This window comes from Musca autumnalis, unplaced genomic scaffold (genome assembly GCF_047663935.1).
Source record: "Musca autumnalis isolate F117 unplaced genomic scaffold, ASM4766393v1 scaffold_4, whole genome shotgun sequence".
NCBI lineage: Eukaryota > Metazoa > Arthropoda > Insecta > Diptera > Muscidae > Musca > Musca autumnalis.
Window position 1 is genome coordinate 70,681,949 of NW_027411977.1, and position 26,549 is coordinate 70,708,497.

Below are 26,549 nucleotides of genomic sequence, written 5' to 3' on the forward strand. Positions count from 1 at the left end.
ATTTTGACATTAAATTACATCTTTTTTATTACTGCGTTGGCAACTCTAATCACAAAAAACACCCTCTGTGGCTAATTCGTTCTTACGAATGGTCAGCCGACTTCTAAATATGTAGCGTGGTTGTCGATTATGCCTAACGCAAAGAAGATTAGGCGTAAAAAACGAAATAAGCAAAAATGTACAAAAATAAATATGCGTTCGGTTGCTTATTTAGCCGTGTATGTCAATATTGTGTAGCAGTTGAAGTGTACAGCTAATGCTAATGTTTTTAGATGCTGGCTTTTAAACCCTGGCTAAAGGTAGTGAGCTAAAATGTGCCGCGCGTTCACCCATAAGTCCCGGTCCATACTAGAGTATTTTCATTGAAAAAACTTTAGAGAATCCGATCAAGGAACGCCTAATTTCATGAAACTTTATAACGAAATTTACTCTAGTGTGGACCGAGACTAAAGGCCAGAACAGAATCAATCGTCGCTTGCTTTGCTTGCTTCCCAAATGTCAAATTATAAAGGAATGCCAAAGCCTCCTAAAGGAGAACGCAGTCGGATTTTCAAAGAGGCTCTGGCCTTCCTTTATAATTTGACACTTGGGGAAACAAGCAAAGCAACCGACGATTGATTCTGTTCTGGCCTTAAAGATGCAGATCGACACCTACCACCTTTTTGTCGATTATAAAGCAGCCTTCGACAGCCCGTTGCGTTCAAAGGTATTCCAAGCCATGTCTGAATTTGGTATCCCCGCTAAGCTCAATCCGGCTTTGTAAAATGACTTTAACTGACACGAGGTCCACAGTTAAAATAGGACCTCTCCGAAGAGTTTGGTACCAAAAGAGGTTTCAGACAAGGAGACAGCCTTTCGTGTGATCTCTTCAACATCCTGCTGGAAAAGTTTATTCGAGAGGCAAACGTCAAAAGAAGTGGCACAATCTACACCAATAGTCACATGTTACTTGCTTATGCTGATGATATAGACATCATGGGCCGATCAGTAAAAGAAGTAACTGATACCTTTATGAAGGTCGAAAGAGAATCTGCTTAAGGGGACCTGGCGGTAAACGGTGAGAAGACCAAGTTGATCGTGTCGACGCGTCCATTGAGCTCGGACCGACTGTGGAAGTTGGTTCCTATAATATTGAGGTAGTAAAAGACTTCGTCTACCTCGGCACATCCGTAAACACAAAAAACGACATCAGTTGTGAAATAAAAAGAAGAATTGTATTGGCCAACAGATGCTACTTTGGTTTAAGTAAGCAGTTTAAAAACAAAGCCACATCTCTTCAAACAAAAATAACGCTGTACAAAACACTGATACTACCCGTGCTGATGTATGGCTCCGAAGCCTGGGTTCTTGCGCAAGCAGACATGGCAGTGCTTGGAGTGTTTGAGAGAAAAATTCTTCGAACCATCTACGGACCAATCTGCGTTGACGGTGAATATCGACGTCGCATGAACCACGAGCTGTATCTGCTATACAACGACATCAATATACTTAAACGCATCGAGAAGCAGCGATCGCGTTGGCTAGGCCATGTCATAAGAACGGGCGAAGATGAACCCGCTAAAAAGGCTTATAAATACGAACCGCTTGGCGGTGCACGGAGAATTGGCAGGCCAAGGAATATATGTAGCAAACAAGTGGATGAAGAGATGAAAAGGCGCGGTAATCCAGAGTGCGAAGCAACAAATAGAGAGAATTGGAGATCTTTTCTTAGTTCGCCCTATGGAACAAATGTTCTGTAATGGGCCAAGTAAGTAAGTAGACTCTATTACATTTTGAAAACCAAATTTACAAAAATGTAAAAATACACCTGATTGTCATTTCTACCTTATATAATGGTATAATCAAATTATATTCCGATATGGTAACACCGTCCACTCAAGTGAAATGTCAAAATAAAAGCAATGGGGGTTCACACAGAAACACATGACACATGAACTAGCACATGTCAGAAATTATTTACAAAGAAGCAGGCATTTGTTTTTGGAACACATGGACGGACACAATCAGAGAGTATTGGAATCAGAGAGTTTTGAATAGATTTATTGTACTAAATTCAGTAATATTCGTCCTTCGCCAAAAGCACGGAACCAGCTGGGACTACCTTGATCAAATCCAGTAAATAACAATGGCTAAATCAAATAAGAACGCTGAAGCCAATGGCGCGAATAACAATACTGATGGTTTTACAACGGTGAGTGGATACATTAAAAGGTTGATGTTCCTAATTGACTTTACCTTGTCCTCTTCCAGTTGAAACACAAAAAAGGTAAAAAGAAAACAGAGAAACCCAAAATTGACGATGAAGAACCAGCAGTTAAAAAGCCCAAACAAGACAATGAAGCCACCGAAGACATCGACAATGTAAACCAGTTGCAGAATGAGTTACAAGAAACAAAACGTGCACTACAAGTTCGACTCCGTGAATCTGGACAAAAAGCTCTGCTTGTCCATAAGGACACTGAAAGACGTCCCATTTTCTTCACAGATATTCAACATTTGATAATGTCTGCTTTGTTGGGTGAAAATTCTCCCTGCAAACCAGATAGGTGGTGTTTTTTCGATAATCCAGAACAAGTGTCCCATACCGTGGTACTCTGCCTCGATGGACTATCATTGTCTCATTATCTATCCAACAAGAGTAAATTTGAGACAATTGATAGTATATTCGATACGAACTTAGATGTTTTAATGCCGCCCAATGCAAACGAAAATGGTTTCCACATGGCTGAGGAACTGATGCAAGTGCCAATGACAAATGTACAGGCAAATAATTTCATTACGGAATATGGGTCTCTGGAAGCGGCCATAACATTAAATAAAGATCCAACATTGACTATTAAGTCTATGATTCCCAAAGAAAAGTCAGGAGATGACTGGAAGGCAAATGATGCGCATCCCGAGGATAAATTTCCCAGAACTAAGCTACTTTTATCAGCATTACAAATGGTCGAGGAAGGCTATCCAATACCCCTGAAGGGAGAATTAAGTAAGCAATACAGCAGTTATTTGCTTACCAGTAAGAAGTATGCACCCGTTACCGATAGCAGTCCACTTTATGGTGTCGATTGTGAAATGTGTCACACATCAAGCGGTGTGAATGAGCTTACCCGAATTTCAATAGTCGATGAAAACTGTCAAACAGTCTATGAATCAATGGTGCGTCCAGATAACAAAATTATAGATTATTTGACACAATTTTCCGGCATCACACCGGAAATGATGAAGACTGTGACAAAGAAACTGTCTCAAGTTCGAAAGGAAGTACGAGCCGTACTGCCAAATAATGCCATTCTAGTGGGTCATTCCTTGAACTTCGATTTAAATGCCATGCAAATGATGCACCCCTATGTCATCGATACAAGTGTTTGTTTCAATCTAACAGGCGTCAGGGGAGATAAATGCAAGTTAAAGAAACTTGCCTTGGAGTTTCTTAAGGAAAACATTCAAGGTGATGTTGGTGGTCACGATTCCACAGAAGATTCAATTTCTTGTATAAAACTAGTCAAATTAAAATTGGCCAATAGTCTGGAATATGGTGATATGCGTTTGTTGCAAAAGAAACGTTACGAAGAGATATTGCTGGCTGCCAGTGGAGAAGCTGTTAGAAACAACCTGTTGGCTCACGCCTCAAAAAGCGACAAACGTACTGCCATTATAACAAGTAAACCTTTGACCATCAATGTACAAGAACTACTCAAAAAAGCTGAAGAAGCATTCCCAAATGAGTCCTCAAGGGTTGTAACCGTTCATGAGGTTGAAACCAACAAAGAAGCTGTACGCAATTGTAAAGAATTTCAACAGGAAAATGTCCTAACAATTTGTAATCTTTGTATACAACCGGAAGATTTGCATGGAGCCACATTTGAAGATACAATTGAAAGCGTGAACAAATGGGTGTCAAAAATTTGGAAATCTATGGCCCACAAAAGTCTTTTTGTTCTCTTAATGGGTGGAGCAAAAGACTGTTCTTCTGGTGTAGCCAAAATATGTATAAAGAAAAATAAAGCTGAAGTTGCTGCCGAACATTAATTACCTGTTTAAGTTAGACAAGTGTTCTGTGTTCTCTGTTATAATTTATTTTAAGAAAAAAGAAAATTTCAAAACTGCTACACTCCCAATACAGTACATTCGTAGGTGTATTGTGTAAGAATAATGTGGGAGGCATAAATGAAAAATATTTAGTTGTTTTTTTTTAGTTGTTGATGTTTTAAATTGCTGAAATTTTGGGTGATGTGCGGTAAGATTTGGAAAACAAAAATATTTCTCTACTTTGCAGGAGCGTCAAGGGAAGAGTTTGTAACAATCAGCTCATCATTGTTGGCACTTACCTTAGACCAGCCAAGATCACCCATATACGTTTATGTGACTGCAACAACAACATATGTTCTCTTAATTCTCATCTGTCGTGGTTTGGCAAAGGAAACTCGCTCAGAGAGACTAATGCATGACTTAGTTTGAGCACCACCTCTTTAGACACATCCAATAGCCCATTAGCTCTCGCTGCCTTATAATTATTCTGTCATTTAATTAAGGGACTGCTCACTAATATCATACCATTATTTCATGTATGCTCATTAAGACGGAGCTTTCTAGAATTTACATATTTCTTGCACATTTCCTATTATAAATTGAAAAGAAGCCATATGATTACAAAGTAAATTATATCAAGAAGATTCGAGCCCACATTAATGGGCGATAATTTTTTTGCAAGTGAAAAAGGAAAGCCGAAGATTCGGACCCAAACAACCACAATTATGTGACCGGTTTCGCTGTTGGTAGTAGCTCATCAGACATATCGTCTGTGGAGTGGCTTCTCTGTAATCAAACTTTTCATTTCTCAAAGGCAAGTTGATCTTACAGTGATTTGCTTTTCAACCTGTATGACTTTCCACAAGAAACGCTTATTAGGGCAGCCTTCGGAAGTTAGGTTTTGACTCTGATCTATAACACTTTGCATATGTTTTTCATTGGTAGCAGCTCATCTGTCAGATATGTCTTCTGCTAACAACATCGAAACCGGTCATTTTTTTTACTTGCAAAAAATCTTCGGCCATTAAGCTCGATTTCAACGAGAAATTAATTAATATTAAAAGGATCTTCGGATTAATAGGCAAAATTTTCAAATAAAAAATGTATACATATATTTAAATGAAGACTATTTTCAATAGTGCATCCATCCTTTTGTGTATCATTGCCATGTTTTTTTTTCGTTTTTATGTAATTTTTTTTACTGCTCCAAATCAGTCTTCTTCTGTATAAAAACACATAAACATTGTTACGTTTCCGACGTAGCAGCGCATACAGATTAATTAAGTATTTCACATATGTATTTTCCAACATTAATCAAGAGCTTTCACGTCGACATCGGTAGCATTTGTCTTCGTTCCTTATCCTTATCACCCAGCCATGTAATAGTTTGATAGATGATTTTACGATCTTTGCTACAAGGTGACGTCGTATCAGCACAATCCTCATCATCATCGAAATATGCAATAGTACACAACTTATTTACCATCACAGATAGACGTACATTGGCCACCAATTCTAAAGCATCCATTGTACCATTTTCCAGTAACACAACAACATGGGAAGCATGATATTGTAAGGGATCTCCAGGGTAGATAAGAAAGTCAGCACCAAAAGCATCACCACAGGTGACATATTTCCCCCGTGACCATAAATCACGAAAGACTTGGTACTTGAGATTGTTGTCGGATTCTTGAAAATGTACTATATGGGCATCTAAATGAAAAGATAATACGGTTTGCTTTTTTTATAGAAAAATATGATAGGCAATGACTCGACTTACCATGAGCTTCAGGGTGTGAACAGGGTATATCGAGCAATGCATTTTTTCTTTCAAATTTGAGACCTTGACGTATTTCAGCAAGAATTTCCTGGGGATCCAGTTTAATATCTAAAAATAATTACAAGGAGAAGAGGCTTTATTTTGATACCTTCTAGAATTACAATATCCAGTCAATGCGGCTTTAAATCTGGTAAATACCGCATCGACCAGATCATTGGTCAAAGTCAAATTCTGAAGGAGAATCATGGGAAGTAGACTAACGAAACGTGGATTTTTAAAGAATAATTTGAATTGACGGACCATTGGACCAAAGAAACGGTGAATTTTAAATAGAGATTTTTAAGAATACGTTTTCGTGTAGCAGGAAACTTGGATTTTTAACAATATTTTTTTGTGCAATAGATGACCAAAGATCAGATTAAAGAAATGAATTTTTATGATATTACAGACTAAAGAAGCGTGGAAGTGGATTTTTAAAAATATTTGTTCATGGACCATCACATCAAAGTGGACTTTAAGAATAGTTTTTTATACTATTTCAGACTTAATAAGCGTGATTGATACCAATAGTGGTGCTGAATCCTGGGAAAGTCATACAGGTCGATCTCTCTTCGCCCGCCAATAGATTTAAATCTTTGCATATCCCATGTGTTTAACGAAATTGTCAGTTTTACTATAATAGGGAGGTTAACCAGTTAGAGCATGTTACAAAACAGCTCTCGTGACTTTTAACCTGTCAAAGGCCAAGTTTGAAACGTTAGGACGTCAATAATTTGCGTGGCCGCGGGTTCTTTGTACTGAATTGAATCGAAATCAAAAGCATTTCGGCCACTGGTACGCAAACTTATCAAACCTTTTTTTACAAATCATCCAAAGCGTTTGACCCTGATGGAATCTCCATAGTCTGTAAGATCATAATCTGAAACAGGTGGATGACCCGGAGCGGCGTATCTCATCGCTCTGAGAACTGCAACAGGGTGCCTCCCCATGTCTTCAAGGGACAATTGACATGAAGAGACAAACATTGTTTCAGTACAGCATTTAAACTTTGTGAAATGTCTATATGATTATATCCTAGCTCTGTTTGCAAAGCAAAGGCAAAGCTTCCTATTATGTATATATGAACTTTAACTGTTCATATCATTCGTTTCTTACCTTCTTCTGCAACTCCTTGTTTCAATAGTTTCTTACGCTTTCCTGCAATTATTTTATCAATATTTCCCTCAGATTGTTTTAGTTTTTCATCTTTCAGTGCTTCCTCTTGTTGTGATAGACGTTTTTCCAACTCTTCTTGACATTGTTTACGTTCTTCTTCGGTTTCTGTTCGAAGCAAGGATGACCTTTTTGAGACCAATACTGCCAAACCTTTTTCCACCAATAAGCGTGTCTCCCAGGAAGTCAACTCGACAGGCATTGCTTTATTAATGAAATGATGAGAGATTAGAAACATATCATAGTGCGATATCCATTCATTCATTTGCTTACCACATTCATTTGCTGACCATCCTCTGTTGGAACATGTTCCAACAAGAGAGCCCACTATGTAGTGTTCTCTTCGAAGTTTCATGTAATCTGTAAAGAAGTTTATTATTGATTATTAGGCAAATGCGAAAGTTGATGTTGTTGTGATAGTAGCATAGGATTTAAGCTGGTATATTTAAGCCGGGTAGATGACCACTATGGTCACTTATAGTTCATCCTATTCAAATAATGGGACGCAATGGTTACCATGTGCGCCTTACACACAGTAGGCTCCTGCAAAACATCCTCACTTTTCTCAGCAACTGGCAACATGTCTCGACTATTTCAGTCATGTAGAAACTTGTTTTAATATGTATGTATGTCGTAGCGGAATTTTAAATTGATATATGGTATATATAGCTAAAGCCTGACCATATCCTTGAGATCTTGGAGGAAATGGGTTTGTGTTTACATGTGTGCAGAAGTTGTTGTTGTAAAATCATAGTTTCAATGATTTTGGGTTTCGAGGTCTATCCTTTACAAAGAAATCGTTGCGTGGGATAGAAATGTAAAATTTGTTGTCTTTACTTACCATCCACCTCAAAGACATAGCCAGTTCCATTTAATAAAGTTAAAATTATTTTATTTTCTTCTGCCATTATTGAGCAGTTTGGTTTTCCGTGTCTCTTACACGGAAATGATAGGGAAAAACATTCATAATCAAAACAAAAGGGAAACAAAACAAATAGGGCTCCGAAGATCGAAAATTGCCCAGATAGCAACAGCTGGTGGCGCAGCATTGACTTTTAAACTACAAAAGGCAGAGTAATGTCATGTTCACACGAGCGTTTGAATAAGTTGTTCGCCTATCGAACGACGTTTTTGTTTGTAATGTTATTCTCAAAAGTACCCAGCAAAATTTGCATCCGCAGATGCAGTTAAATCACTAGAACAATTGCCGCTGGAGTACATCTTTTCCTATGAATTCACCCATGAATTTTACAAGAGAGCGCGCAGCTAGGATGCACTCCATTTTGCTTCCATGGCACACAGCTAGGATGTACTCCATTTTCGATCCAAATCACAGCCTTTGATGTAGTGTTTTGGATTGAATTTAAATGCAGTCTAAAGATGCTATAAAATGCAAGCCATTGCAAATATCCCAAAATAAATAAAGTACATTGCTTATTCGTGTAAACAAGAATATTAACTTTATTACACTAATAGGCCGTTTACATATAACCGGGTTAACCCAGTGGGTCAGGGTTTCAAATGTCATTTCCATTGTGTATACTTCAAATAAATCCTCATAAAGAAGGTTAACCCTGCAAAAAACTATAATCTAAACGCCGTACAATACAAATTATAAAAACTCTCCATTAAATTTGATCACAAATGAGTTTACTTCCTCTGCTCTGGTTTTTGTGACACCGCAACTGATATTGCTTCTTCATCCAAATGGTTTCTCATTTTTCCTCCAACTCCAGTTCAGATTTCCAAAATAACTCTAATGCTTGGTTTACATTTACGCAATCCACGCGATTTCAACTGTCAAATACATAGGTTAAACGTCAAATGAAATCCAGATGAGATTTCATTTGACGTTTGAGCTGTGGAATTGACAGTTGAAATCGAGTGGATTTCGTAAATGTAAACTTAGCATAACTCCACTTCAAAAATAATTTGCGTCTCGTGAATTACAGCAATGTTCGTATCTTTAGTTTGTATTTCTTTATTTTTTATAAAACAAATTCTTAGAATTTTAACACTCTTTCTTGTGTTCAGAAAAAAGACTGCGACTGTAGGGATCAAAAAATTGGCTTGCTTGGCTAGGGATCTTTAAGCGAGTGCTTCCAAAATGTATCGAGCGCAGAGCATTTTCATAACTCCGTGTGGACTGCATCGAAAGATGTATTGAACTCATAACTCTGCATTGCACTACTTCCAAACTTTTTTGCTGGGATGTTTTCCATTTTTTACAATTGTTGGTATTTTTCAATTCATTTTTTATTTCTGTATTTTCAAAACCAACAGAAGAGAGACATGTCAACATTCCTTTTTGGTGTACAGACTTTTGTCTATCTGTTACTCTTGTTTCCAAGTTTTTAGGCAATTATGAACACATGGACCACAAACGTACCATGTAGGAAATAGGGTACACTTTGAACTTCCCATTCAATGCATTCTAACCATTTGGTATCTCACTTTTCATTCATCTTTTGCATATTTTCTAAAAAATTTTGTATTTTGAATATATTTTTTATTTTCTATTTTGGGCTGTCGTATTTATTTTATCGATAAATTCACTCATTTTTTCGATAAGTACTCTGATTTGTTAGAGATGGGACTAAGGCCATATTTATAGCCTTTTGCAGGGTTATCCTTCTTCATGAGGATTTGTTTGACGAATATGTAATGGAAATGACATTTAAAACCCAGTGGGTTTGTTAAATCCGGTTATATATAAACGTACTATAATATTTTCTTCGTTCGTAGAGTGATTTGAATTGAACAACGTACAAAAATCGTTGTTCGTTTTCCAAAATTTTGTATGGGAACTTAAGTAATTAAATCGTAATTTGGGTTCGAACAACGAATAGAGAGCGAATCACCGTTAAGCTTGATTTCTCATCTTGATTTCATTTGACGTTTAACCTATGGATTTGAAATTGAAATGAAATGTTATTGAAAATGAATTGTCAAAGAAAATATTGAATAATAGGGTCGTTCGAAATTTTTCTTCAGGAAAAACATAAATGCATTTTGAAAATCCTCTAGAATAGAGCATTCATAAATATCGTAGGTCATTTTATATTACACGTTTAGGATGAAAATCTGTATTTTATGGTAGCAGATTTTGAAGTTTCAAATTTCATGAGCAGACCCTATAACATTTTGAAAACTAAATTTACAAAAAAAAGTAAGAATACAGCTGATTGTCACTTCTACCTTATATGAATATGCCTTGGTACAAGTTCAGTAACTTCTTGTAATCGGCTAAGGTCTTTTGCATTGTACTGAAGAGTAAACGGTAACAATTTGCACAAATTTTGAGTAAAGAACACACATAATAGCTCTGTTCCAGAACTAAAAAGTTTTTACAATTTTTACAACTTTTACACATTTTGCGTTCCCGTACACAAAATTTATATGAAAATCGTTTACGACTTTTACAACTTTTACCACTTTATAAAGTACGGGAACAGCCCAAATATCTATAGACAATTTTGAAAAAATAATGGATATTATCGACAGTGTTGTCGATTTTTTGCCACCTTTAGTGGTAATGACTATATCACACCTTTGGTTTTTACATGTATGACATCAGCTGGTGCTCAATTCTGTTTCTATGAAAAAGAGAAATGAAAAAAAATGAAATGAAAACTTTTATAAAGGAAAAAACTATCAAATTAAAAAAATTATAAAGGAAATATTTTTCATTGTAAATTTTCATAGAAAAAGAAAGTGACAACACATATGTGAAAAGGCATATGGTGTAATATAGCCATAAACCCCGTTAACTGACGCAATAATCAAGGTAGATGCATAAGCCCAGCTGGTAGAACATGAACTTACAAAACAAATTGTTTTAAACTGAATTTGTCGTGAAAAATATACCATCTTACAAATAATTATTTTAATGTTTAGTTTAATTAAAATCAGTGTTGTATACCAGTGTATATTTTTAGTTTTGTCGCATTCATGTATATTAATTTTGAAATTGAAAACAACTTTTTTTAACAATTCGATAATGCCTCTACCTTGTTTATTATGCCATGACGAGAAGCAACACAAACAAATTCATTTGTTTTGGAACACATGGAAATAAATATCAATCCAGCTAGACTTCAGACTTCTTGTATTAAAAATTAAACAATATTATTCGAATTTCGCATATAGTTCTTGTAAATAGTAATGCAGACACTGTCAGCTAAACAATTGGAACGTAAGGAACGCAAAAAGCAAAAATTGGCTGCATTAGCTAACCTGATTAAATCCAACGATAAGGACAGAAAAAAAGAACGGGTTGAAGACGAAACAATGGTTAAAACGGATAAGGACACTGAAGCCACAAACGGTTCGAATAACGATGATGGTTTCACAACAGTAAGTGGACCTTTTTAAAATATGTTAATATTCCTAATTGTTAATTAATATTTCTAGGTAACACACAAAAAGGTTAAAAAGAAACCACAAAAACCCAAAATTGACGATGAAGAACCAGCGATTAAAAAATCCAAACAAGACAATGAAACTACCGAAGAAATGGACAAAGTAAAACTAACCGAAGATCAGTACAAGCAGTTGCAGAAGGAATTGCGGGAAAGAAAACGTGCGCTAGAAAGTGTTCCATATCTTCGACTACGTGAATCTGGAGAAAAGGCTCTGCTTGTCTATAAGGACACCGAAAGACGTCCGATTTTCCTTACAGATATTCAGCATTTGGTAATGTCTGCTTTGTTGGGTAAAAAATCTCCCTGCAAACCAGATCGATGGTGTTTTTTCGATAAGCCAGAACGAGTATCCCATACTGTGGTACTCTGCCTCGATGGACTATCGCTGTTTCATTATCTGTCCAACAAGAGTAAATTTGAGAAAATCGATAATATATTCGATACCAGCTTAGAGGTCATAATGCCACCTAACTCAAAAGAAGACGGTTTCCTCATGGCTGAGGAACTGATGCAAGTGCCAATGACAAATGTACAAGCTCATAACTTCATAACGGAGTATGGCTCTCTGGAAGCGGCCATAGCAATGACTAAGGATCCAACATTGGCTACTAAGTCTATTTTTCCCATAGAAGATTCCAAAGTTGAAATGGAAACAAATTATGTACATCCCGAGGATAAATTTCCCAGAACTAAGCTACTTTTATCAGCATTGCAAATGGTCGAGGAAGGCTATCCCGTACCCTTGAGAGGAGAATTAAGTGAGCAATACAGTTCCTATGTACTTACCAGTGACAACTATGTACCCGCCACCGACAGCAGTCCACTTTATGGTGTCGATTGTGAAATGTGCACCACTTCAAGCGGTGTGAATGAGCTTACTCGAATTTCAATAGTAGATGAAAAATGTCAAACAGTCTATGAATCAATGGTGCGACCAGATAACCAAATCACAGATTATTTGACCCAATTTTCCGGCATTACAGAGCAAATGATGAAGACTGTAACAAAGAAACTGTCTCAAGTTCAAGAAGAAGTTCGAGCTGTATTGCCAAATAATGCCATTCTAGTGGGACATTCTTTGAACTTCGATTTAAAAGCCATGAAAATGATGCACCCCTACGTTATTGATACAAGTGTTTGTTTCAACATAACAGGAGGCAGGGCTAAATCCAAGTTAAAGAAACTTGCTTTGGAGTTTCTTAAGGAGAATATTCAGGGTAATGTTGGTGGTCACGATTCCATAGAAGATGCAAATTCTTGTATGAAACTAGTCAAATTAAAATTGGCCAATAGTCTGGAATATGGCGATGAGATTTTATTGCAAAAGAAACGTTACCAAGATATAATGCTGGAAGCCAGTGGAGAAGCTGTTAGAAACAATATGTTGGCTGACGCCTCAAAAAGGGACAAACGTACTGCCATTATTACAAGTAAACCATTGCCCAACATTGTAAAAGAACTACTCAAAAAAGCTGAAGAAGTATTTCCAAAAGAGTCTTCAAAAGTTTTAACTGTACATGGGGTTGATTCAGACAAGGAAGCTGTACGCAAATGTAGAGAAATTCAACTGGAAAATGCTCTAACAATTTGTAATCTTCGTATACTACCGGAAGAATTACATGGTGCCACATTTGATGATACTGTTGTAAGAGTAAACAAATGGGTTTCAAAAATTTGGAAATCTATGGCCCACAAAAGTTTGTTTGTTCTCTTAATGGGTGGAGCAAAAGACTGTTCTTCTGGTGTAGCCAAAATATGTATAAAGAAAAATAAAGCTGAAGTTGCTGCCGACCATGAACTGTCTGTTTAAGTTAAACAAGTTCTGTGTGTTCTTTGTTATAATTTACTTTAAGAAAATAGAAAATAGTTTCGAAACTGAATACATACCACATACAGTACCTTCGTTGGTGTAATGTACAAAAAGAATGTGGGGGGCATAAACGAAAGAAAATAAATAGTTCGTTTTGTTAAATTTAAGATGTGTTTTTTTTTTAATTTCAAGCCTATCTGACAGGATTTAATGGCATTCAGTGCCGCACCTGAGTATTTCCTCTATTTTTTCACTGATGGTGAGATATGTCAAGCCTTGTACATACTTCTACAGTTGACTCATAGTGTGGTGCTATATTCCCTAACCCACTCTCGAAAAAATATCGGACATAACCACCAAAAATAATTTCTTTAAAATATTTTTTATTTTAAACCCCGTTCGAAGACATGTCTTCAATTTCAGAACGAAATCTATGGCAAAATGAGACATCTACTGCATCCAGCCAGTGGAAAAAATAGTAAAACCCCGATTTCCATAGAGTCATGCTAAACATGCGATCAACATGGGAAATATATAAATCTGGGAAAGCCAAGAAACCTGGTATATATTAAGCAACTTGAATTTTCTGGTATCGATGCAATAATCAGAATGTCACGTGCTTCTTACACATTTCCTATTGTAAAGTGAAGACCCCATGCGATTACAATGAAAATTAAACATTTAAATTACCAATAATTTGTTCGCCTTCGCTTTTATACATCGTCAAGTGGGAGGAAAGGAGTATTTAAATGTACACAATACTAAAGAGGAGTTGGTTAATGTCGTATAAACTCTAATGGCCATTACGCACATACATACTAACAAAATTTAAGTTGTGAAAGAGTTCTTCAATGACAGTAAACATCATAAATAAGATGAATGAATTCAAATTCTTACCAAATTTGAGGGGTAGTTCATGTCTTAGAGGTAGAGTGCACTCTGCTTACTCTAGTGGCTTAAGTGTATGTTTATCAGGACATGTGGCGATCCATCGCGCCTCTTCTGAACCTAACCTAATGTCTTAAGTTGTGTTCCATAACTAATAAAGTACAAGAACATACCACTAATCTTTTATTGAGGAAAGTACTGAGTATAAAAAACTTTCTGCAGTAAATTTTGTCCTCGACTGTAATAAGTTCGAGTTACATATAGAACTATAAAATAAAAAATCTCACGACATACATACACATTCTTCTGTTGCATGCAATATTTAGTTAGTTTTAATGTTTTTCCTGGAATGCCAATTAAAAACATTCGTTTTTTACGGTTTTGTTTTGAACTTCTCCTTTGGCCACAAACGAATTGCGGGTTGACTACGTCACCGTTGATATGAATCCATTGTTTTGTGTAACAGTCTGTTTGAATAATTGTTAATTTTTTTGCATTTTCCACTACGGTTTGGAGTGCTTGAGTGGTATTGAAACGGGCTGAGCTCGCCGGATTGGGGGAGGTTCTTTCCAAACCAGTAATGTTAAACTGTTCAAAGAGAAAAAAAAAATTAACCACTTCAAGACTTGTTACTAGTACCTGACATATTATAATTTTTGAATCACAGACTGTAAGAGTATGCGAGTGATGTTTTCGCTGGGACACCTTTTTAAATTGTTCCCACCCGCTATAAAACATAAGTAACTAGTGTCCATGATATTCTGTTAGCTACTTCCCTAATCATTGATGAGACCAACTAAACCGCCATGTTATCACTATCAACAATTCCCATAAAAAGGTCTAATTAGTTCATTTTGAATACAATATACAATTCATTTATTAATAGGAAATTCATTAAATCGTTTGTTTAAATCGATTACACTTTTAGTGTCTTATAAATAATTTTTTTTTTTAAAAAAAAATATCTCAAATAATGATTAATTTAAAGATAATAGTCAAAGTCTATCATAAATTATATAATCTGCATGTTATACGACTACTTACACGAAGTGGTATGAAATTAGGTTAGGATGATGATTTAGGTTTTGATGAATTATTTGTAGGTTATGTTACCTTGGTTTAAACTGCCGATGGATCGAGCTCAATACATGCGGTGTTGTATAATTCTGCAAATATAAAGAAAGCAATTAACACCTATCCAAACCCTAACCTCTTTTCTCAATTTTGATGCAAATTCTTACATTGATTATACCTTTTATTCACGGGGTAAACCGTGCAATAAAAAGAATTTACTTTAATAAACTCTAACATGCAAGTTATATAGAAATTATTTACAAATAATTACATTTTTAAACATTTTAAGATTAATTAATTAATGAAACATTCACACAAGTGAAAATCGCATTGTTTTAAGCAAAATTGTATGATCCGTTCTTATGTTTTAATTATCGAGATAAAATAAATTTAGCGAAGGCTAAGTTAATTATTGGCAAAAATAGAATCACATAAAAAAATTACAAAATTCCCAATAATACTTATTAAAAGTTGTTTTTTTTTTTATATAAATTATTTCTGGCTTTGTTTAGCCGACGGCAAATCATCAAAATCATCGAAAAGCTATCATTATTTAGAAACTGTACATATCAGGAACAGCAGAGCTCATTAGAAATCACCATTAACACCATTAATATGTCTCACTCCCTCTTATGGGTATCCATTGGCAAATTACTGATGGGCGTTGGTTATGAAGATTCGCTATGTAAGCGAGACGGTAAGGAGAGCCTGGATGCTTCCACGTTGGATGATGCACTTGTCCAAAAAACGGGCAAACTTTTATAATATCGCTGAATTATAAGGCATTAATTAAGCCATGAGAAATGCCAGTTTTTTTTGTTTTAAATTTCATTTATAATTTTCACGGTACTTTTTAAATTATTTAATTGTTCGTTGCAAAAACAGTATTTTGGTTACTTAAATCGTTTATCAAGGTTTATGATTTAATTTCAAAGTTCTTTCAAAGTACATTTTATCTTTTTGTTTCTTATTATACTGTTCCACTAGAAAAATGTTTTAACTTGAGTGGTCAACGATCAGAATAGAAGAGATCGAAACAGAATTATTAAATTCCTCATTACCCTAGCAACATAGCAGGTTTTCTTGTCTTTCTTTTTATTAAATTTTGTAGCTTTGTCTTGTCGTGGTTAAACGATTTCTACCATTACATATTGTTTTTGGCGACTACATTTGCATACTAAAAAAAAATTGTCCACGGCTTGTAAAATAGAGCCACATGAAATGCCATACATTGTACTCGATAGTATAACAGTTGGCTCTTGTAATATTACAATCAAATATAACACTTAGATTCCTCCATGCATAGCTGAATGAAGAGAATATATTGGTTTGTTTTGAGAGTGATGAATGCACAACAATAGTATTTCTGGGTATGGAATATTCCATTAGTATGACAATGCAGATCTGTCCTACCTCTTTATGAATTTACTTAATCTGCTACAAACCTTCTTTGCAGTCTGAGTAGGAAGAAGACGAAAATAAGGAAAACAGATTAATGCTAAAATTTTACGTGGGACACGGCCACACCCTGAGATTAAGTTAGCTGGGCAACTATTTAAAATGGCTTCAGATCTTTAGCGTGATAAAGGCCAATGTATTTCCCACTTAACGTCTCAAGTTCGTAACAAGATGAGCCAACCTTTTTCCTAATTCGACACTTAGAGTACGGTGGTAATAATTTAGCATTAACTCCCTTTTTAAAATCTGATTGTTGGAACATTTTACGAAACACTTCTTGTCCAACTTTGTACTGTATATTTTTGCTTCGAGTGTTATAGCTTTTTGTTGCTTTCTCGTGAGCAATAACGAGATTCTCTTTGATTTTTTCGTGTACTAATTGAAGTTTTACATCGTTTGAAGTATAGTTGAATTGTCCCTCAGTCATACACCCTAATTTGTCCATTACAGCATAAGAGGATCCATGTAGCACCATATTGTATCCAAATGCACCGAAGTATGGTGAGCACTTTATTGCTTCATGAAAGTCACTTCGGAGTATACTGGCTATTTTAGATACATGCAAATCCCACTTGTCTTGTTTATCTTTTAATAAAATCCTCAATTTTATAATAAATTCTCTGTTGCTTCGCTCTGAGGCATTGGCTTGTGGGCTATACAAGGCCGTTTTAATATGTTTGACTCCATATGATTTCAAGAATTCGGACATTTGTGCTGAAACGAATTGGCATCCATTATCGGAATGTATAAACTGGGGTACCCCGAATTGGTGAAATACATTCTCCTCTAAGTATTTTATGATAGCAGCACTATTCGCTTTTTTCAAAGGTTTCAAAAATATATATTTTGTAAAATGATCGATGGCTACAAATACCATCGAATTTCCCAATTTGGTCCTAGGGTAAGGTCCTAACAAATCCATATAGATTCGTTGAAAAGGACGTTCGGTTAGGATTTGCTTACCCATAGGAGGTCTCAATATTTGGTTAGTGGGTTTAACAGATTTACAAATTTCACAGTTTGAAATAAAATTTTTAATATCTTTTGCCATATTTGGCCAGAAATATTTCTCCCTAATTCTGTGCAAATTTTTACTAAATCCTCCATGACAGGATGCAACATTATGGACTCGTTCAATCAAATCGGCTCTTAGTTCCAAAGGAAGCCACAATTTCCACAATAAATCTTCGTCCTCGAATACACCTTTTCTAAACTTAACTCGTTGATAAATATAACCTTCGGAAACAATCGTGTCTGGAAAATTTTCGGGTTCGGATTCGAAAACTGATATAAGCTTCAAATATTCTGTTGATTTGAAATATTCCGACGCCAGATCTATTTCTATAGGTACTGATTCATCAGGTATACCAACTTCGTCTACATCTAACCTAGATAAGGCATCCGGAACAATATTAGTGGATCCTTTTCGAAACTCTATCTCAAAATCAAAGCTTTGTAACAGCAAACTCCATCTACCAAGTCGACCTGAGAGATCTTTCTGCGACATAAGCCAGCGCAAACTATGATGGTCAGTAACAATCTTGAATGGCAGTCCTTCAACATACGGTCGGAATCGTTTTAAGCATACTATCGCGGCCAAACATTCTAACTCCGTGACAGTATAATTTTTTTGACACTTGTTCAATTTTTGGGAAACATACGCAATCGGATGTTCCTTATCGTCATCACCATGTTGTGTTAAGACTCCTCCTACAGCTACTCTAGAAGCATCGCATTGTATCGTGAACATTTTGTCAAAATTGGGTTGAACTAGTACAGGGGCTGTCGTTAAAGCATATTTTAATTTTTCAAAGGAAAGTTTTGCTTCGTCAGTCAATGCGAATTGCTTAGTCTTTTTCAGACAATCGGTCAGTGGGGCAGCTAAATCAGCATAGTTGGCTATAAATTGCCTGTACCAACCAGTCATACCAATATATCGTCTGATCTGACGTGGAGATTTTGGTATTGGAAATTTGGCAACAGCCTCAACTTTACTTGGATCTGTACGCAAACAACCCTGACCAACAATATACCCTAAGTATTTGATTTCTTTCTGACAAAAACGACTTTTCTCGACGTTGATAGTTAAATTGGCATTAGACAAGCATTTTGCGACCTCTTCCAACATCTCAAGGTGACTTTTGAAATCCGATGTGCACACCAACAAATCATCTAAATAGATGAACACGTTTTCTCTGAGTCGACTGGGGATAACTTTATCCATCAGTCTACTCATTCTTTGAGCCGCGTTGCAGAGTCCGAACGGCATTACTGTAAAATGATACAATGGCCGTCCAGGCACTGCAAAGGCTGTTTTCTCTTTGGATACATCATCTAAAGGTATTTGCCAATATGCATCTTTTAGGTCAATACCTGATATAAAATGAGTATCCTGTAATCGGCTCAGAAGTCCATTGATATGTGGGAGAGGGTACGCATCTTTTTTTGTTAGGGAATTTAGTTTCCTAGAGTCGAGACAAAGTCTTATTTTTCCAGGTTTTCTGACCAAAACTATCGGGCTACAATACGGACTATTGCTCTCTTCTATTACTCCTAATGACAACATTCGGTCCAACTCTTTATATGCCTCTTCTTGTCGAGGTGGTGAAAGAGGATAATGTTTAATTTTAAAAGGTTCTGAATCTGCCGTATCAATGTTATGAATTTCCATCGAAGTTCGACCAAGACCGAGTTTTTGAAAAGATGGAAACAGTTCAACGACACGTTTCAAATCATATAATTGGAAATCGGTTAAAGTATGCATGTTTTCAGTAGAAGTCATAAAAGCTTCGCTATCTAAAGATACTTCGGACACAAAAATCTCTGGAGCTATATTAAAACGTTTCCAAAAATTAACACCCAGGTAAACTGGTTGTCGCAAAGAAGGAGATAAGTAAAATACGATATTTTTAGTGGTGTTTTTGAAAGTAACAGGAATTTCTACAAAACCAATAACCCGTTGTGAACCTCCATCTGCTGTCTTCAGGGAGCTAAATATTGGTGTAAACTCAAGTTTTAAGTTTTCTAAGAGGTCTTGACATCCTTTACCCAAAACACTTATTGATGCCCCTGAATCCAACAATCCGAAAAGCTCTACTTCACCCAAATTAATCTTGGCATACGGCCTTGAGTCTTGGTTCTCATTTATGCAAGTGGATGCTACTAATTTATTAAAAGCTTTTCGTTTCTGAAATCGTTCACGACATTTTATTATTTTTTTAGACAGTGGTTTTTTATTAAAAATCCGATTTCTTATTTCTTCGTACCTTAGCTTTCTCTCATGCAACGATAATTGAGAATCTATTTGATTAGCTGTATGTTTACAGTCTTGCGAATTGTTTGTTTTTGTGTCAGTGTGACAATTTGTTGCTGATGTTGTTGCCTTTAAGTCTATATCGATAGAGGGATACAGAGTTGGGAACGAGGTACCCTCATTTACTCGTTCACTTTTCTGTTTTCCTGATGTCTCTTTGGACACAGCGGAGTCGTTACATTTTTCTCTCCACATCTATAACAAAAGAGAGTTCTTACATTGGATGGACATTCATAATAAGAATGACCCATCTGGTCGCAATTCCAGCATTTAAATCGAGAGGTATCCATCTCTTTTTTTCCAAAACTGGAATTTTTATGAAACTTAAATGCTTCTACGTCACAATCATTATCATCACCAGTTTCAGATTCAGTGGAGTTTTCTATTTCAGATACAAATTTGCGATTTTTATGCTGATATTGCCGTTTTACATATCTCTCTGCTTTCCTCCCTGCATCTCTCAAACTATCCAGATCAAGTGAATCATCCATAAATAATAAAGCCCCTATTGACTCTTTCACATTATTTTTAATCAAATCTATCATTTTCATATCACTCATAGGTTGAGATAAACGAGAATTCATGGTAATTACCTCGGTAAAGAAATCGTCAAATGACTCTTTTGGTAATTGTCTTCTCTCTATGATTTTAACAATTTTATCGCATTCATTTTCTGCTCTACCGAATTGTTTCCTCATGGCTCTCTTTAAATCATGCAATGAGGTATTTGGAACTTGCCTCAAATAGGCCCAAAACCATGTTTCAGCCTTTCCTTTTAGTAAAATGTGAAAACTGCCTATTAGAGTTTCGTCCGAACATTTGCTACGTTTGGCTAAGGTATCTACCTTGAATAGAAAGTCTGACACATCTTCAGTTCCATCATATGAAATGTTCCATTTATCAACTTTGATAGAAATATTTGGTGAAGGTGCACCTGAACGAGAAGTGTTTAAACTTTCGTTTAATGAAGGATCATTATTAGACATAGTTTCTCTACTTTGAAGGTTTATATTTTCATTACCTGCAGACTGATTCCTATTTGCGTTTAAACTTTCGGTTAAAAGTTGTCGTAAAGCAGTAAACTCAGTCACGAAAACAGTTTCCAAACGAGCAGTTAAGTCTGCTACCCCGTTTGTGGAAGGTGCATTAATCGATTGCTGGGAAGTCCCCGGTAGATTATTTTGTTCCGACATATCCGAATAATTTATACGATTTTGCTGATATAATATAGCTCTAGATCTAGTCCGAATAGGACTTATATTAAAACGAGGTCTATTAGTAGCCTGAACTACTGAATCTTCGTCAAAAGTATATTCTAATGCAGTATTTCTACTATGTGGATCTTCGCTATCTGACAAACTAACTACTTTTCTTTTCCTTGGCATTACTCAAACTGAGTCTGAAAATTTAAATGCGAGCTTTACTCGTATCAATCTATAAATTTTCATGTATATGGAATTGTTTATAGTGAATTAAAACAAAAACGGATAGTATGGTCTAAATTACAATCTGTGTTCCAAAAATCCCCTCATTTGTAAATTTTATATGCAATTCATGTCGCTATAATACTCCAGATTTCCAATCCAGTATATATATGACTTACATAAATTGCAAATAAAAACTATTGCAACTAATGGTTTAAGGCTATGCAAAAAAAAATGTCACGTAAGAATTGCTATAAAGAAATCAACAGTTTTAAATATGATGTTCTAGACTCATTCTATACATAGACACTTAGGTATATGTGCAAAAGAAATAGACCTACAACAACAATATGTTCTTATTCATAAAAAAAAACATATGACCTGAAGTAAGTAACAATGAAAGATATAAAAACGAACGCACTGCGTTAAATCCAATACTAATAATCACGAGGATTCGTTTTTATGAATAAATAAAATACGACATTAACAAATTATTAAAACTTGCCAATCTCGTTGGGCGCCATTCTCTTTTTGTAACAGTCTGTTTGAATAATTGTTAATTTTTTTGCATTTTCCACTACGGTTTGGAGTGCTTGAGTGGTATTGAAACGGGCTGAGCTCGCCGGATTGGGGGAGGTTCTTTCCAAACCAGTAATGTTAAACTGTTCAAAGAGAAAAAAAAAATTAACCACTTCAAGACTTGTTACTAGTACCTGACATATTATAATTTTTGAATCACAGACTGTAAGAGTATGCGAGTGATGTTTTCGCTGGGACACCTTTTTAAATTGTTCCCACCCGCTATAAAACATAAGTAACTAGTGTCCATGATATTCTGTTAGCTACTTCCCTAATCATTGATGAGACCAACTAAACCGCCATGTTATCACTATCAACAATTCCCATAAAAAGGTCTAATTAGTTCATTTTGAATACAATATACAATTCATTTATTAATAGGAAATTCATTAAATCGTTTGTTTAAATCGATTACACTTTTAGTGTCTTATAAATAATTTTTTTTTTTAAAAAAAAATATCTCAAATAATGATTAATTTAAAGATAATAGTCAAAGTCTATCATAAATTATATAATCTGCATGTTATACGACTACTTACACGAAGTGGTATGAAATTAGGTTAGGATGATGATTTAGGTTTTGATGAATTATTTGTAGGTTATGTTACCTTGGTTTAAACTGCCGATGGATCGAGCTCAATACATGCGGTGTTGTATAATTCTGCAAATATAAAGAAAGCAATTAACACCTATCCAAACCCTAACCTCTTTTCTCAATTTTGATGCAAATTCTTACATTGATTATACCTTTTATTCACGGGGTAAACCGTGCAATAAAAAGAATTTACTTTAATAAACTCTAACATGCAAGTTATATAGAAATTATTTACAAATAATTACATTTTTAAACATTTTAAGATTAATTAATTAATGAAACATTCACACAAGTGAAAATCGCATTGTTTTAAGCAAAATTGTATGATCCGTTCTTATGTTTTAATTATCGAGATAAAATAAATTTAGCGAAGGCTAAGTTAATTATTGGCAAAAATAGAATCACATAAAAAAATTACAAAATTCCCAATAATACTTATTAAAAGTTGTTTTTTTTTTTTATATAAATTATTTCTGGCTTTGTTTAGCCGACGGCAAATCATCAAAATCATCGAAAAGCTATCATTATTTAGAAACTGTACATATCAGGAACAGCAGAGCTCATTAGAAATCACCATTAACACCATTAATATGTCTCACTCCCTCTTATGGGTATCCATTGGCAAATTACTGATGGGCGTTGGTTATGAAGATTCGCTATGTAAGCGAGACGGTAAGGAGAGCCTGGATGCTTCCACGTTGGATGATGCACTTGTCCAAAAAACGGGCAAACTTTTATAATATCGCTGAATTATAAGGCATTAATTAAGCCATGAGAAATGCCAGTTTTTTTTGTTTTAAATTTCATTTATAATTTTCACGGTACTTTTTAAATTATTTAATTGTTCGTTGCAAAAACAGTATTTTGGTTACTTAAATCGTTTATCAAGGTTTATGATTTAATTTCAAAGTTCTTTCAAAGTACATTTTATCTTTTTGTTTCTTATTATACTGTTCCACTAGAAAAATGTTTTAACTTGAGTGGTCAACGATCAGAATAGAAGAGATCGAAACAGAATTATTAAATTCCTCATTACCCTAGCAACATAGCAGGTTTTCTTGTCTTTCTTTTTATTAAATTTTGTAGCTTTGTCTTGTCGTGGTTAAACGATTTCTACCATTACATATTGTTTTTGGCGACTACATTTGCATACTAAAAAAAAATTGTCCACGGCTTGTAAAATAGAGCCACATGAAATGCCATACATTGTACTCGATAGTATAACAGTTGGCTCTTGTAATATTACAATCAAATATAACACTTAGATTCCTCCATGCATAGCTGAATGAAGAGAATATATTGGTTTGTTTTGAGAGTGATGAATGCACAACAATAGTATTTCTGGGTATGGAATATTCCATTAGTATGACAATGCAGATCTGTCCTACCTCTTTATGAATTTACTTAATCTGCTACATTTGTCAGTTCACTTTGTGCCTTTTGTTGGGTAAATCGTCGTTTTTCCCAATTCGGTCGCATTACTTGAATGAATCAGAAACAAAATTGACTACTAAAGACAGAGTTATAGAATTAATTAACTTGATATAAATTTTTTGCCTGCGATTCGAAATATTTAAAAGTGAATTTTAATAAAATGTGTTCTAATAAGTGCAATGTTTTGAACTTTTGTCAAATCGAATAGTTTTTTTCTGTTTTATCTAACGAAGGTCTTTCTATGCTTATTGGTGGGTTATGACGTTATTTCTACTACATCAAAGTATGAGTTCCGCAAGCAAATGTGCACGCAGTTTTGCCGCCGTTTTTTTTCCTTTGTTCATTGTTTCGTTTTATGCGGGTGTGAGATTTTTGCTATACAATCGGCTCCAACTAAATGAAATGAATGTATAGAACACAGTAGAATACGAAAAATTATATGTAACCATATACGGTGTCCGTATATGATTATTAGACATCAGATTTTTTGCATATTTTTGAAAATTATAATGCAAATAATTCGTTTATTAAACAATAGAAGCTGGAGCTTTCTGTCTTTGGAACGATATAATTCTATATATGTAATAACGTAGTTACAATTGGTTGAAATTTCAAAAATATGCAAAAATCCGATGTCTAATTATTATATTTCCACGAATTAAACAGTTACACACAGTGAAGTTTTTGGTTAATAAATTGTCAGTTATATCATTACAAAAATTATCTAAATTAGATTAAATCTATCAGTACATTCGTAACAGTTGGTCTGTTCCCGTACTTTATTAACTGGGAAAAGTTGTAAAAGTGATGAACGAAGAAAGGAAGGGTTCGAATATTTATGACTAACATATCAAACAACGGCTACGTGAATTAAAACTAATTTCCTTATTTTTTTTACAAAAATGTGCACATTGGGACCCATATCTCGAGAATTATGACCTTTCCCAACAAAAAATAATCAGACGGTATTGTTAACAGGTATTGTTAACAGCCCTTGACAGTACGACGAAAATAATAATTTAGTTAACATAACCCTAATTTTAAAAATAAAGTGTTCTTAATATGGATTAATTCGCAAAAGTGCTGAAATTTTGTGGGAAAATGTATCTAAAGAAAGAATTTCATTTTTATTCATTTCAAAGTCAAATGGCTAGTATACCACAATCAATACATAGTCCGAATTCCATTTTTAAATAGCGTATGTATGTGTAATAAAGTAACAAATATTGAATTAAATTCCACTGCATTTCTAAAACTTCAACAGTTTAAAATTTAAACTTTAACTATAAACTATACAATATAAAATTAATAAAATTGAATGACAACTACTCTGATTATAAGATTCATTATAAAAATTATTAACGAACTCAGATTCATAGCCCGAAATAGGGAAGAATGGAAACAATACATCAAAGAACTAGAATAAGAAACATTCAAAACATATATATTTTCTTGTGAGTAGGTCCCAATTTACATTGGGCGAGTTTACTTGCGGCAATTGTCATTTTGTAGGAGAGAGAGGTGAGGCATATGGTAACCCTTTGCCTCTCAGCAACCTCTCTCACCTACAAACTGACAATTGCCGCAAGTAAACTCGCCTAATGTAAATTGGGACTAAGCTAAGTTCAAATTGAATATGCCAATAAAAAAAAAATAAAAATTATTATCTGTAGTGCGATTCTCTAACATATTTTTGTGAGTTACCGACAAAAATCGGTACCCGAACATCAGAGGGATTGGGCGGTTCTCTGAAGCGTTGATTAGTGAACTCTCTAAAACCTTGCCAATCCGCTTTCCCATGATTAATGAAAGTGTGGGGTTCAGAGGTTATGAAGTCTGGTGGTCTGTTTATGGAGATGAGGATTGGGAGATGGACCGACCCAAGGGAAATGACGGGTTGCCATGTCACGTCATTCGTCAGACCGGGTGACACGATGGATATGTCAGGCGAACTGTGGCAGTCTCCTCTAATCCTGGTGGGTGCGTCCTCGTTTGCAGTGCAGAATGTGGTGCTATCTATTTGCTCAGCCAGATCTGTACCTATCCGGTCATTCCCTAGAGCTGAATGCCATGACTCATGATGCGCATTGAAGTCGCCTAAGACAAGCCGGTTATCACCTCGCAACAGAGATATGATGTTAGGCAAATAACGCGGGGCACATCTATTGACCGGCGGGATATACGCATTCAGCAGTTCTATCTCGGCGTTTCCACACCTTACCGCTACCCCCATACACTCCAAGTATGGGTCCCTAGAGTCTAGTTCAGGCGGGATAGGTCTGTACTGGACAGACTGGTGCAGTAGGAATCCAAGCCCTCCACTTCTCGTACGATCCTGGCGAAGAACGTTGTATCCATCACAACTCCGAAAACTGCTGTTGTTTTGCTCAGCTTCGTTTCCTGGATCGCCGCGACCATAATAATTCTCCGACTCATAAAGTACATGATCTCATTGATCTTTGTTCGAAGACCATTGCAGTTAAACTGCAGGAATGTCACATCCTGGGTGGGGTGACGTAGGGGATGAAT

The 26,549-nt window shown here is 35.4% G+C and overlaps 4 protein-coding genes across 11 annotated transcripts in view; 3 read left to right on the top strand and 1 right to left on the bottom strand.

Moving 5' to 3' along the window:
* The first annotated feature begins 1,894 nt into the window (after positions 1 to 1,894).
* Positions 1,895 to 4,175, top strand: LOC141402005 (RNA exonuclease 5-like). The gene is made up of 2 exons (XM_073982610.1): positions 1,895 to 2,191; positions 2,251 to 4,175. The coding sequence occupies exons 1-2, from the start codon at positions 2,126 to 2,128 to the stop codon at positions 4,027 to 4,029; spliced, it is 1,845 nt and encodes a 614-aa protein (XP_073838711.1). The 5' UTR covers positions 1,895 to 2,125; the 3' UTR covers positions 4,030 to 4,175.
* Positions 4,176 to 5,116: 941 nt separating this feature from the next.
* On the bottom strand, positions 5,117 to 8,007 carry LOC141402006 (tRNA-splicing endonuclease subunit Sen34-like). Its single transcript, XM_073982611.1, has 5 exons — positions 7,863 to 8,007; positions 7,295 to 7,381; positions 6,965 to 7,225; positions 5,810 to 5,917; positions 5,117 to 5,742 (listed from the first exon to the last, which is right to left on the bottom strand). Exons 1-5 carry the CDS (start codon positions 7,927 to 7,929, stop codon positions 5,354 to 5,356), a joined length of 912 nt encoding a protein of 303 aa, XP_073838712.1. The 5' UTR covers positions 7,930 to 8,007; the 3' UTR covers positions 5,117 to 5,353.
* A 2,909-nt stretch (positions 8,008 to 10,916) lies between these two features.
* Positions 10,917 to 13,422, top strand: Rexo5 (RNA exonuclease 5). Its single transcript, XM_073987458.1, has 2 exons — positions 10,917 to 11,377; positions 11,435 to 13,422. Exons 1-2 carry the CDS (start codon positions 11,186 to 11,188, stop codon positions 13,253 to 13,255), a joined length of 2,013 nt encoding a protein of 670 aa, XP_073843559.1. The 5' UTR covers positions 10,917 to 11,185; the 3' UTR covers positions 13,256 to 13,422.
* A 10,581-nt stretch (positions 13,423 to 24,003) lies between these two features.
* Positions 24,004 to 26,549, top strand: part of LOC141400884 (ninjurin-A-like) — a 41,675-nt gene continuing 39,129 nt past the window's right edge. For 3 of the 8 annotated variants that reach the window (XM_073980508.1, XM_073980510.1, XM_073980511.1), the window contains exon 1: positions 24,010 to 24,271. The gene's annotated coding sequence lies outside the window, so the exon portion shown is untranslated. Of the gene's footprint in view, positions 24,304 to 24,987; positions 25,223 to 26,549 lie in introns of those variants that run through there. The other 5 variants (XM_073980502.1, XM_073980509.1, XM_073980503.1 and 2 more) reach the window with 5 other exon arrangements.